The sequence below is a fragment of the Drosophila sechellia genome, chromosome 2R (assembly GCF_004382195.2).
Source record: "Drosophila sechellia strain sech25 chromosome 2R, ASM438219v1, whole genome shotgun sequence".
Classification (NCBI taxonomy): Eukaryota; Metazoa; Arthropoda; class Insecta; order Diptera; family Drosophilidae; genus Drosophila; species Drosophila sechellia.
The window spans coordinates 7,498,015-7,511,889 of NC_045950.1; the positions used below are offsets into that span (position 1 = coordinate 7,498,015).

General features: G+C 46.7%; 3 protein-coding genes across 4 annotated transcripts; 2 read left to right on the top strand and 1 right to left on the bottom strand.

Annotated features, from left to right (window-relative positions):
• Positions 1–804: 804 nt before the first annotated feature.
• Positions 805–11,235, top strand: LOC6608644. Of its 2 annotated transcripts, none has more exons than XM_002033342.2 (9): positions 805–1,198; positions 4,067–4,366; positions 4,927–5,025; positions 5,093–5,287; positions 5,924–6,034; positions 6,325–6,651; positions 6,713–7,188; positions 7,243–7,485; positions 7,619–11,235. In XM_002033342.2, the coding sequence occupies exons 2-9, from the start codon at positions 4,126–4,128 to the stop codon at positions 10,808–10,810; spliced, it is 4,884 nt and encodes a 1,627-aa protein (XP_002033378.2). In that variant the 5' UTR covers positions 805–1,198; positions 4,067–4,125; the 3' UTR covers positions 10,811–11,235. The 2 variants fall into 2 exon arrangements, with proteins under 2 accessions (XP_002033378.2, XP_032572195.1); XM_032716304.1 differs by having other exon boundaries at positions 7,267–7,485.
• Positions 11,236–11,635: 400 nt separating this feature from the next.
• Positions 11,636–12,583, top strand: LOC6608645 (trypsin-7). Its single transcript, XM_002033343.2, has one exon. The coding sequence runs from the start codon at positions 11,656–11,658 to the stop codon at positions 12,472–12,474; it is 819 nt and encodes a 272-aa protein (XP_002033379.1). The 5' UTR covers positions 11,636–11,655; the 3' UTR covers positions 12,475–12,583.
• Positions 12,584–12,585: 2 nt separating this feature from the next.
• Positions 12,586–13,538, bottom strand: LOC6608646 (trypsin eta). Its single transcript, XM_002033344.2, has one exon. The coding sequence runs from the start codon at positions 13,485–13,487 to the stop codon at positions 12,684–12,686; it is 804 nt and encodes a 267-aa protein (XP_002033380.2). The 5' UTR covers positions 13,488–13,538; the 3' UTR covers positions 12,586–12,683.
• Positions 13,539–13,875: the final 337 nt, after the last annotated feature.

The window sequence follows — 13,875 nt, forward strand, 5'->3', positions numbered from 1 at the left end:
ATATATTTTTTTTTGTTTTTTTTTGTCGTTTTGTGCCACTGCTTAACTGTTTTTAATTGAAACCCGTTTGCGGTAATTGTCTTTTTGGCTTGTTGCCCCGACCGCCTTACTATATATGTTATAACTTGCTTATGTCAAACAGATTGGCTGTGTAATTTGAGGCAGCCCCATAACTCCACCTGCCGTGGAACTTTTCGAAAGTTTTCACTTGTTCTGCTGCACGGATCTCCGGATCCATGGTTTTTCCGATCTAAAGATCGTGAATCTGCAGATCTTGCAGATTCCATGAAGTGCAGCTGCACTCGAGCGCAACTAAAGCGAGTAAATTGTCATAAATTGAGTTGAACCAATGAAAAATGACGTCTTTTTTCTTGGTCCGCAGCTTTTATCAAACTGGAGCGTGAATCTTCGAACGGTACTGGGGATTCCTGTCATTTCTACCGCCGGCCACACGGCGTATGCGCGATGCAGAACCTGTCCCAGTCTTTGTTAATTAGTCTACAGTTAGAGATCTTCGCCTTCACACATCACAACACGCAGCTATAGCCAGCAGTTGGCTGTTCGGCTGTTTGGTTGTACAATTTGTCAAAACACAAACGGACCGAACTTATACTTTCAAGATATAAGAGCGTGGAGCAGAAAAGAAAACTCGTTTAAGAGCGCACCGCCTCTCTCCGGAACTTTTCTTCAGGCTTCAGTCTACAGTCTTCAGTGTTCGGATTCGGCTTTGGTTTCTTTGAGCTGCGATTGCTTTGGCAGTCGCTCCACCGACGGCGACCTTGATAGACGTCTTAGCGGTTCGAAAGATATCGAGGAAAATCCCACGAGCCCCCATTCGCGAAGAAAAGCCGCCGCTGCCTTCGCTTTCTTTGCGGCCAAAACAGAGGAAAACAAAAGAAACCGAAGCGAATTTTCTAAAAACAATAGTTGTTTAGTTGGTTGTTTATGTGTTATTTAGTGTGTGCCACGAGATGAAGATGTTTCAAAAATGCTGAAAAACGTGCAGAAAATGCTGCCGAAGAAATGTGTGAAAATGCCAGCAGATGCAAAGTGAAGTTAAGCAAGTTAACCAAGTTAAAACCGAAAAAGAAACCGCTTAAGTTTATGTGCGAAAAGTAGTCCTGATTGTGCCTTGTCGGGAAAATTAACGGCCAAAGGTGTTAATTTATTCACCTGAACTGCAACCGGGCTCTGCAATGTGAGTAAATGACATGAAACTAAAATTGGAATATCGCGCGAACAGATCTAGATTTTGTTTTTGTGCTGGCATAAAGGGCTTGGTTTGGCCCTTGGCTCCGGCTAATCAGACCATTGCCAATTGAGTTTAGGTCACTGGGCATGGGCACTCTCCCAAATTGAAAATCTTTTTTCTTTTATTCGGGAGAAAGTAATTTGGGCTAGAAAAAAACGCCAAAGCAAAACGCCGGGCATTGCACCGTCGTAATTCGGTCTTAACAAACGGCCGAAACCGTTGAACAGCCGGCCAAGTCCAAGTTGGCCCTAAGTTGGCGGGCCTAAGTACGTATTAAAGCACATTAAGGCGGCGAGCAAATGATGCGCTCCTCTGGCCAGCACAATGGACTGCGGAGCCGGGAGCCGCTAACACAAAATAATAATAATAAAAATAACAGCGGAATAAATTTGAAATTTGTTATTGCGCTGGAATGGCTGGGATGATGCTCCAGAGTTTCCAGCTAATCGGCTGCCTTCATGCTGCTCCGCTGCTGCTAGCGTGTTCTAAGTGTTAAAAGTACGCCGAGTGTGACGTCGACTGCACTCGGAAGTGTAGCGGCAGCTCCGGCCAGACAATGGGCCCATCATCTGGTGCCCGGAGTTTGGAGTTGGAGTTGCAGCCAGCGCCAACTCCAGCTCCAACGCCATGGTCGGTGCATGTTCATGTGAATTGCAATGGCCAGGTTAGAATGCGTTGTGGTAATTTCTACACCCTTGCAGAGCACGTAGCTTTCTGCGGGGTATGACCAACTTGTGCCCAGTTCGAATATAGTATAGTATACTGTTTTAGAAAATAGTACTCATTTAAGGTCTAGAAAAGCGCTTAAATGACTTGGGTGATTTTCACAAATTGAAAGTTATTTTTATCCGGCATTAGAAAGCAAGCCATTGAAAGTTTAACTGTTTCAATGGGCTAATAATGAACCCTTTTAAAATGCTATTTTTTAACTTAACTGCGCTTAGACCAGCAATCGTAAACAATAAGTTGGCCATTAACTAACCATTAGCTGACTGGTTGCGTTTGCCAAAAAGTGACTAAAATCTTGAACAAATTAGTTTTTATTTATTTGGTTTTAGTTCATTACATATAAAATTAAATAAAGAGGAGCGAATATAAGAAAACTCATCTTAAACTCATCTAAACTTCTTAGAATATAAATATTTGCTCGCTAAATAAATAAACCACAATTCGCTTCCGAGCACACCAAATCCAATCCAGTTAAGGATTTGGTGCACTTTCCGCTCCGTTGGTCAAGTCCAGAATTTTAAGGGTATGTTCCGCGTCGATCATGTAGGCTTTCGGACAACTGCCACTTGTTTATTATGGATAAATTTATGCACAGACTTAGAACAATGCGCACACGCTCTTTCGTGTTGCCCAATAATTAATGATCGCGTACATGGCGGCGGATGATGGGCTGCAATGGGCTGAAATGAGATGGAATAGATGGAATATGGCTAATTTATGCAGTTGGGTTCAATTACCTGTTAATTGAGTTTAGTCGAGTGCGCAAGAGTCAAGACCCTGCACAGGTGCCCCATGGAGAAGTAATCCAGCGACTGCATATGGCTACAGACCACAAATAACAGATCTCAGAATTAGCAAAAGTTTTCTTCTTTTTTTTTTGTCTTTTTCCCAGCATCATCAAAATCGCATCAGTTTCAGTTGGTATTGCTCTGTGAGCGTTGCTGATGTTGCAGTTGGAAAAGCGAAAAGCAGGTCATTACTGCCATTAAATTCGTTTCGAAAATGCAGACAAGCCGAAAAGCGAGACTAGATAACCCAAAATCAAACCAAATCCGAATAACTATGGCAAAGTCGTAAACATATTGGAAAAGAAAGAGAAATAATGGAAATGTTATTGTTGTTTGTTTTTAAATGCCATAACTGTACAGCAGGTCGAGTGATAGATGGAGATGGCGATGGAGCTAGAGCTGGCTAAGCTTGTAGACTCCAATGTAGATGGATGGCGATTATGATGCCAGCGCTGCTCAATCAAAAGACTTAGGCAACGAACTTTTTTGCGCTGCTCGTCGTTTTTGTTGCTGTGTTCTACTGCGTTTTGTAAAGAAATTTTACTTTCAAATTAGGCCGCAACTGTTGCTTTTTATCGCTTTCTTCTCTCATTCATTCGCGCGAACATTATGACTCCAGATAATATGCCTTTACCTCTACGCAACCGTCTCTTTTGTTCTTCTTTTGAAGAGCCAAAAAAGCCAAGCACAGAACAAAAAAAATAAAAAAAACAAGCACAGTCTTCTGAGATCAGTAGAACTCGTAGATATGAACAGTTAGGAGTCCCCAATAATTTTTCTGTGGTGCCTTCGCGCGCTGTGTGTGTGAAATATTTATGTAAATTGGCCTGGCCGAAAGCAGCTGCTAAAGTGCAACTGATTAGCGGTATAAACGGGGTGTTCTGAGCCAAGTGCAGCAGCAGCGGCCGCAGCGGGGCTTTTGGTAACGGTAAACGCTATACAGTTTTCCCACTGCGACGCACTTGATCCAGTGCAGCATTATGCCAGCTCCTCGCCGTGTCCCAACCAATAAGTATACACTTGCCGCCAGAACGAGTTTTAATTGCAACATTTGTTTAAATGTTGTCCGTTAGCCACCGGCAAACTAGCACCAACTGGATGTAGATGTTGCTCCATTTCAGCATTTCCAGCAAAACGGACCAAACAATTTCTGCCTCATTAAGCGGGGCCCCAAAGAATGTCAACTGGCTAGCTGGTTTCGTTTCGCTAGCTACGAATTTGGACTTATTTTTAATTAATTAGTGCTTGTTTTCTTTTACTCCACTCCACCACCACCCACCCTCCTTCACTCAACCAGTTGCAGCTGCGACGTCGAATCCCCCAGAGTGCGTTCCATCCAGCTATGTTGCTGTTAAGATGCGGCTCCAATCCTTACCGCTGCTCCTTCTGCTCGCTGTCGTCACCCTTCCGCCTGCCACGCCCACTTCGGCTGCCCGACCGCTCGCCCACCCGAGGGCGAGGAACCACTATCCCAGCGAAGATCTCGCCGAGGAGCCACTGATGCCGGCCAGCTTGCTGCTCGAGGAACTGCAGCAGACCAACGGGCAGCTCATCAATCTGACACGACAGCACGACGGCGATACCTTCCACACGAGCGGTGAGTTAACCACTTGGAAATAGCTGGAATATCAAAGAACAACGGTCTCGAATTCATTGATTCATTCATTGAATGTTTTCACATTAGCTTAGCTAGAATTCGACTCATCCACTTCTAAATTTATGTGGCTATTTAAGCAATGTTTTAAATTAAGAATATATTTTACTTTAGAACGGAACACACCGTTATTATGGCGATAGATGATCTATAAAATGTTTAACTTTCCTTTGCTTAATAAAAATGTTATTTTCAAGAGCAATTTATAGCCACATTTTCCGACTTTATTATTTTGCTCATATATGGTAAGCGTATTGGAGAGTCTTGCGTATTTTTCCGATCGCAGTGCCAGTGTCACTGTCATTGGCCAGTTGACTTGGCATGTGGCTTCTTCGACTGGATAATACGTCGGTTTTTCGTGGCTGATCCGCTGACAGCAGCATTAATTTTGCCAGTAAGGGTGGCCCGGCCCGGTCCGGTCCGGTTGGGTCTGATTAGCCGTCAATCGGTTGAAGATGTTGTGAAGTCCCGACTCAATCCATCTTAATGTTTTCTCCGCGCAGGTTTAAGCAGCGCCTGCAACGCGGACACCTGCATCGGACTCTCAAGTGGCACAGCGTCGCTGGTGCGTTCGACCGGCGATGGAAGCAGTCAAGGCAACGGTAAGCGAGAGATTAGCATGGTAATGTGTGCCTGTCATAATCCGAGAAAATCCACCAATCCCCATAGATGGACTCAATCCGGCGACCTCGTCTTTGGGCGGCGGTCAAATGGAGCTCCTGACCCGTCGCCTCAAGTTGCAGAAGGGTCGCGGTCAAGTGGCGAACGGGGATGCGAGCGGCGAGACTGGGTGCACCTGTCGATGTCTTCCCTATCAGCGGGCCTATCGCGAGGATCTTGGCATTTGCGTGGACGACATCCATGGTGAGTGTGCATTGCGGAAGCCATCCAACGATTCCAAAACCAAATTGTGTGCTCCATTTCGCGGTGGGAGTCGCTCCCACATGTGAGACACTATCCATCCATCCATCCATTGTTTTGTCATATCCGAGCACAATGGTTGCCCAACTAAAAAAGTGGAGAAAAAATCGAAAAAAAAGCCCAGCCGAATGAAAGAAATGCTGTAATAAGCGCCACTGAAATTGTGCAGGGCTGCAGAATGAAAAAAAAAAAAAATGTTATTATTATTGAACAAATCGCTTGTTTCCCCGCTGCTAATGAATGAAAGGAAACTTTCGCCCGTCGTCTGCCAACATAAACAATCTGAGACCGCTGCCATTTCGGGGTCTAACTCTAACACACAGGCTTGGAATCCGACCCGAAGATCGGAAATGGAGTCGGAGTCGGAATTGGAATTGGAATTGGACTTGGAATCGGACTCCAAGTCGGACCGAAAGTAAGAGCTGGGCTGGCCGGAAAAACAACAGCACAGATATGTAGTTTCACTACCAATTCCGACTCGTAATTGATAAGCGTCGATCGTTATCGCTGCCATTTGAACGTACTTTCCCACAACCTCCAGCACCTAATCGCTTCCCATTTTTCCGCTCATTGTTACAGAGTGCTCCCTGTCGCCATTCGTGAGTGGTTCCTCCTCGGAAAAGATACCCTTTGTCTTCCTGCCGCTCAAGGGTCAGATCATCTATCCCAGCAGGGAGATCAGCTTTGCCAGTAAGTAGCTAGAGATCACAATACTACATTTCAGTTGCTATAATAATTGTAGTATCTCAGATATTACTCCTTTATATTCACAATTTGAAAGATACTCGATCTTAAGAAATAATAATCAATAAATTACATACAACTGGTTTCTAATTACTGTTAAATACCAATTTTTAAATAAGTTTTATTGATCAATATAGTTGTAAATTTTATCAAGTAAACAGTTGGGGTAAATTTGTGAAAGTTTGTGTATTCTTTTGGCTCATAAATGGCATTTACTGTCATTTTAAACTTTTTAGGCATTCACACACCCGTTTGCGCGGTAACCGGAGCCCAGTACCTGGGTTCCAATGGCTGGTCGGATCTGCGGAACCCCATAGACACCGACTACCCGTTTCGCATGTTCCGCGATGAGGGACGCAGCTTCCTCCTGTGGCTGGGTGAAGCTGATCTGCGCCAGAAGATGCAGGGTCGCCTGATTGTGGTGCATCTGGTGTGTCGCGACATGACGGTGGCCCTGAATGCCAGCAGTCACGTCAAGGGTGAGCCCCTTATGCCGCCCAGGAATGTCCACTCACCGTGTGTAGCCTTTAGAGTGAATGGCAGTCCTGTGAAATATGCTCACAGTGAGTATTATTAATGAATAATATCAAAGAAATCCAATCTTATCCTAACCTCGTTACACAGATGTCCCCGAGGTCTTTTTCCAACCAGCCAACTCCACCACTTTGGCCTCCACTTCGGATGGCATGACCATGCGGGAGTACGTGGTCATTGGGATCTGCAGTCTGCTCTTGGGTCTCATCTATGTGGCCTCAGTGTTTCTATATCTTTACATGAAGAAACGAAAGCGGCACAGCTCTCGTCATTCCCTCGACAATCTGACAAACGACATCAATTACCCTAAGAATGATCAGGTTACGTATGGAGCACCCTTTAGCCGAGTGGGTAGTATATACTCCTCCAATAGCATGGGTCTGGGGAATGGAAATGAGTCCAATACACGTACGAGTATCGGCAGTTTAAAGGAGGATATGGGCATTGTGAAAAATAATCCCTTGCTGCAGCATTTTCCACAATTGAGTGAACGAGAACACAATTCCGGTTTTGCCAGCGATATTTCAAATTCGAATTCTGAGTGCGAAATGGAGGAAAAGATCAAGGTGGGTTGGCTATATAATTCTGATTGATGAAATATTCAGAACTATAATTTATAGACATCTGTGCTGGTGCATCCACAGCTCAGTAAGTCGCCGAAACCGTCGGGTGGAACAGATAATGCCGCAATGGATGTGGATGACTTCCTGCAGGACAACGAGTGTCTGCCCGCTGAAAATGTGGCCGTAATCGATGAACTCATGAGCGAGGAGAAGCTGGAGAATTTGCGTGCCATGGTCAGTGGCAATGTGCGCAAGAAGCTCTACTTTAATCCCGCTTATTTTGAGCCTCATCTACTAGCGGTATGTATTACTTTAAAAATACATGAAAATATTTAATTTTGAGGGTTAAAAATAATTGAAACCTTAAAGAACTTGGTGAAAATTATTAATAATGATTTATTGCATACCCGTTGTTTTTTTAACAACTTTTCAGGAACCGCCTCAAGCTGCCATTGAGTTCCTGCAGAAGATTCGCGAGGTCATCGCCATTGCCAAGTACAAAATGGCCTCAAAGCGTTACCAACCCTCTCTGAACATAATTCCGGAGGAGCAGCACCCGGAGTCCAGTTCCAGTTCGCCCACCATGTTCAATATTCCGCTGCAGCAGAGTCTGGCGGGAAAGGGAATGGGCGACAAGCGGAACAGCATCGAGCAGTGGCTGCAAAGTGTACCCAACTCGGATGCGACTCCGGCACAGAAGACGCTCGACAGACCTGCTTCACCGACAGCAAAGAAGCCATCATCCGGATCTCCCAACAAGGGCTCATTGAGAAAGGAGATAAGCGCGCCCAAGGAGCGACCACCACCGCCTCCAATGCAGAAATCAAAAGCAGATGAAGGTAATGGAAAGTCATCTTCTCCAGCGTCTTCGGGTCCACACTCTAGCCGAAGCACCGGAAAGAGCAGTCCAGAACAGTCACCCAATCCGAAGACAAACGTGGGTAGCACTTATGAGGGATTCTCTGCCTTTTCCGTGGCCGCCAATGTTTATGGATTTGCTGAGACCGGCGGGGAAATCTACAATAATCCCAAGTTCATGCTGGCAGACTCACCTGCGGCCTCATTGCGCAGCGCCTCCAGTCGCTCCAAATCGATGAAGAAGCGTAGCGAGGTTCTGGATCAGTTCGCTGCCGCCAACTCCACACCCACCTCGCTCACCTCCTTCGATCGGCAGCACTACAACATGCTGAGGAACATGAAACCGGCGGAGGTCATCTACGATTCCTTGAAGCGCGAGTTTGCAGCGCATATTCCAACGCCCGATTACGATAGCACCATAGAGAAACGAATCAAAGACATATATAGCAGTACGCAGAGTAGCATACCATCGGTGCCCACTCCGGATTACAGCTCCCTCAGCCGTAAATCTCTTAAACAGTTCCAACCCGATTCCCCGATTTATAGAAGGAAATCGCCGCAGTATCTGATCGTGGACTACGAAACGGATAGTCTTGAACGTCTGGAACCCAGCAAACGCAAGAGTTCCCACTCGTCCAGTTCACCGTCATCCGATGTCAGTTCCCAATTGAGTCCAAGCTTGAGTACCGCTTTGCCGCTCGAGGAGGAGATGGAGATCAGTCACACCGTTTACGATCGTATGGACGGATTTCGCAAGGAGGGCGAGATGAAGAAGCGTCTGGCTGCAAAGCACCAGCATCCACATCCTGGACAGCAACAAAGGCAGAAGGAGGCGGCAGCTCGAATCAAATATGACACGCCCTTTCGGGGAAGCATGACCATCGAGGTGGAACATGAACCCCCTTCCGATCTGGAGCGAACGGATAGCGATCAATTCGAGCCGGATACCCTGGATCGCAAGCCCAAGAAGCAGAGCTTCTGCGACATTTCAGCTTGGGATGGGCATAAGCCAGTCGACTCGGACTTCAGCCAGATCAGTTCTCTGCCGGATTTGAGTCGACAAATCAGTCCTGCACCCAACCAGGGCATTAAACCAAGGACCGCTTCCTTCATCCTCCGATCCAGCAACTCATTTAGGAACTTGAGAGAGATCTATGAGTCGCCTTTAATCGCCCAGGAGAGCACCAAGTACGAGAAGAAGGTTGCACAAACACCGGAAGAGGAGGGGCGTATTCTCACCCTGGAGGCCAAGCACTCTCGTCGCCAGCGTCTGATGGAGACCTCACCAACCCACTCAGTGATGGACATCACAAAAGTAAACAAGACCACAATTACGATTTCATCACCGAAGCCGGCGGATAAAGCTCCTCCTTCTCGACCAAAGGTCAATCAGCATTACTGTCCACCGTTGGTGCAAAGCAAAAGACCACTACCACCTCCTCCCCCAAACTCATCGGAACATCAGGCACCAGATGAAGATGCCTACAGCCTGCACAGTGAGATCACAGGCACCTCGGAGTTCGAGAACTCCTGCAATAATACCATGTCCAGTGCTATATCGGCAACCACCGAAGAGAGAACTCATGCAAAGCGTTCCAGATCCCCCAAAATCAATGCTAAGATACCGGAAGAGGACTACGAAGGGATTTACAACAAAAAGATCAACAGCCTGCGCAATGACTACAGTCTGACGAAGTATCTCAATCGACGGAAAAGTCAGCGGGAGGAGGTTTCAAAAGCTGGTCCGGATTACCCAAAGGACGTTGCCCCCGAGCCAGAATTCGGTGGCAGCAATAAGAACCTAAAGGAGGTGGATGTGGCCCAGTTCGATGCGCTGTCCATAAGCTCCCGCTCGAATCGGAGTAGCAGTCATCTTTCTGAGCGCACAAAGGAGATGTACAGGAACGCCGGAGTTCCAGTGGGCATTGCCTATCCCCAGCGAGCGGCAAGTAGTTCCGGAAATGCTAGTTCCGGCGGAAACGTTCAAACTGTGTATCGCTGCGAAATCGAACAAGCCCAGCTCACGGCTGGAATGCAGATTGCCATTGGACTAAAGGATCGCGCCAAAAAAGCCAAGGACCTGAAGAATGCGTGGCGAAAGTTTGTCACCATGGCTGCCAACAAGTTTAGTCCCAGCCAAAGTCCAGCACCTACATATGGTAGCAAAAATGCTGCCGGATTCCTCGAGGATGACGGCATTGCCTCCATTATCGAAGATGCAGCTCAGTCCGCTGGTATGGGACAACCGGGTAGCCAGACGTATTACGAGCAACGCTTTGGTCAACTGGACAGCGGATACATGAGCACCGATTCCACGGAGCTGTACAAGCGAAATGTCTACGATCGGTATAATTTCAAGATGCCGTGTGGGCGCGGACAGATCATTCGGGTGGACACCATCGAGGACAATGAGGAGGAAAGCGGTCCGAATGACAATCGGTTCGAGGACCTCGAGCACATGGTCTCTCCGGGCCACAGTCGTCGATCGCCGGAAAACAACGCAGTCGTTGCTTGTGATCTCAGCGATGCGGAATCTGATAAAACTCTGACCCGTTCCCATTCCGAAACGAATTCCCAGGAGCGAAACGTGCGGGGCAGCACCACCACAATGTCATCGTACTCCTCGGATGAAAATGGACGGGGACGAAGCACCTGCTGTGGATCTTCGGAAACGGACGAGGAGACCAACGCGGAGGACATGTGGGAGTCCGGGGCAGAGAGCATAGAAACGCACTCCGTGCTCTACAAGATGATTAGGAAGAGTTAAAATAAGCATAGCCGAATGCATAAATAGTTTCTAGGGTCGTGCAATATGAAAAAATGACGAAAGACTTACTTTTTAAGACTTAAGAAACGCAATAGTAACAATCAGTGCAATAACTTAGAGATTCTTGCCAAACCACAAGGTGCAATTTTAATACATCTAAGCTAGCTGATAATCTTTAGTACTTAGGAACGTGAAACCCTGGGGAACTGCATCCAATACGCAAAGTGCAGGTACCAACAGTATATCAAAATAGAAGAAGGAATCGAACCCACGCCCTAAGAAATGTAAGTGCAATCAATCAACATTATATATCGTTTAGTATCGTAACGGATGCGTATTGTGATAAATGTCAGCAGTCTTGGGCCGGAAATGTGCAATCTTAGTGTTAGTGTCAGTGTAAATGTATTATACTTAAGCTATCGTAATAATGTTATACTTATGTAAAATAATAAATATTTTATATAAAAAGAAAGAAGGTGTAGCCTGCTTTTGGGTAGAAATAAATTTACCAAATCACCAAATATGGACATACTTAAATAGCGATAGTTAGTAAAAGCTAGTTAGAAAAGCGAGATAATCAATGATGGGTTTATTGACTTACCGAAACCAACTTGCAAGGTCACCACTCATGGATAGACCAGAAACGTAATCTGGGAAAAACGCCCGAAAGAATTGTGGCCAAGATTTATGACTAGCCATGGTTCTTGTCTGTTTCTTGATTACGTAAACTATCATTAGATTACCAAGTAATCGGCAATCCAATCCCAATCTACAGTTGATAGATAAGGATACGAGTATTCTATAAATGTACACATAGCGCTACTTTGTCGTTCAGTTGCTCGAAAATGTCACGGATTTTGGTTGTGTTTCTGGTGCTCGGAGTGGGCTGCTGCCTGGCAGATCCTATCAACCGGAGCGAAGAGGTTCAAGTACCGAAGCTCGATGGACGCATTGTAGGTGGACAGGACACGAACATCACCAACTATCCGCATCAGATCTCGATGAGGTACAGAGGAAATCACCGATGCGGAGGCACCATTTACAGATCAAACCAGATCATCAGTGCTGCCCATTGTGTGAACACGTTGAGCGGACCGGAAAACCTTACCATTGTGGCTGGTTCCTCGAACATCTTGTTCCCCACAGGTCCGCAGCAGGAGTTGGCCGTCCGCGAGTTCATCATTCATCCCAAGTACCGCACTCTGAACCAGGACTACGATGCGGCAATTCTGATCCTGGATGGGGATTTCAAGTTCAACGACGCAGTGCAGCCAATTGAGTTGGCCAAGGAGCGGCCCGATCATGATACACCCGTTACCGTGACGGGCTGGGGAAACACCAGCGAAGGTGGAACCATCTCCGACGTTCTGCAGGAGGTCAGCGTAAATGTGGTGGACAACTCGAACTGCAAGAGGGCCTATTCCATTATGCTGACCAGTCGTATGCTTTGCGCCGGAGTCCCCGGAGGTGGAAAGGATGCATGCCAGGCAGATTCCGGTGGTCCGCTGGTCTACAACAACACACTCCTGGGCATTGTGTCCTGGGGAACGGGATGTGCCCGTGAGAAATACCCCGGAGTCTATTGCTCCGTACCGGATGTTCACGATTGGCTGGTGGAGACCGTTGCGGATAAAGAGAGTGTGGGCAAAATCGACTTTCTGTAATAATATTAAGTCAAATTACCATTCAAACGTCTTTTAACTAGCCGCGACTCAAAACCTTTTATATCTTCAAATTGCGTAAGAAATGGCAAATGCAGACGATAACGTAGTATATAGTTTGTTTGATTACGGTTTTATTATTAAATTAGGTAGCTCTATCCGGCAATAACCACTTGAAGATAGCGTATCGATTGGCATGAAAATGCCTATGTTTATTGCCCTCGAGCAGCTGCTATGGTTTCCTCGATCCAATCCACAAAGCTGGCCACGTAGCAGTAGACGGTGGGGTAGTTGGGTCGGGCACATCCACGTCCCCAGGACACCAGGCCCACCAGCTGACCATCGATGACCAGGGGGCCACCGGTGTCACCTTGACAGGCGTCACTGCCTCCTTGAGCTACGAATCCCGCACAGATCATCCGCTCGGTGACCTCGCCAGCGCCGTAGATTTGAGTGCACTGCTCTGAGCTAACCAGTGGAACTTCGGTCTGCTCCAGTTTGTAGCTGGAGGGTCCCCACTCCTCCCTGTAGCCCCATCCGGCTACAGTGGCCAGTCTACCCACTGCAGGACGCTCCGGGCGGATACCAATTGAGCTTATTCCGAAATGCGTGAGGTTGAGGGGTGTGTCCAGGAGGAGGACACCTATATCATTGTCAACTGTCACGGGATCGTAGTTCGGATGATGGGTCCAATTGGCTACTGGATAAATAAATCCATCGGTTCCACTGCGGGTGTTTGCTCCGGCCACAGCCAGCAGTTTAGTTTCCTCTGGCAAGCCATAGAGGCACTGAGCACTGGTGATCAATGCCTGCTCCGAGATGATGACACCGGCACATTCGTGCTTGTAGCTGGACTCCTCATCCCGGCGATAGCGAAGGGAGACAAGATATGGATGACGGGCAATATCTACCGTAGTGCCATTAATTATCCTGCCCGCCGGTTGGCCGGAAATGGATATAACGGAGGTGAACCCAATGGCTAACAACAGTAGCGAGATGCACATCGCACGTTCCATCGATTCGCACGGGTGCGAGGTTCCAATCGAACTGATTACGGATTTCAATTTAGACTTAGCTAGGTTGAACATACCGATTGACTTAATGGTCGGTGCTCAAGATAGCTTTTGATAGCGGTGTGAGCACAGGGTCCGACCAAGATAATGTCATTCCAAGTGACACATTATTGGTATAAATAATAAGTTAATCCTTACTGTTGCTCTTCGGAGAAAGCTTATATTTAGGCCAAGTGTTATAACTAAGAATGCCTTTATTGGCCATATAAATAACTAGGCGCCAATATTAATCTTTAAGAGCGTAGAAAATCCCAACACTTGCCATATCTTATGAACTTTGGTCCACTCTAAACCTAAATTTATCGGCATTGCATACTTTTGAGGATTTGTT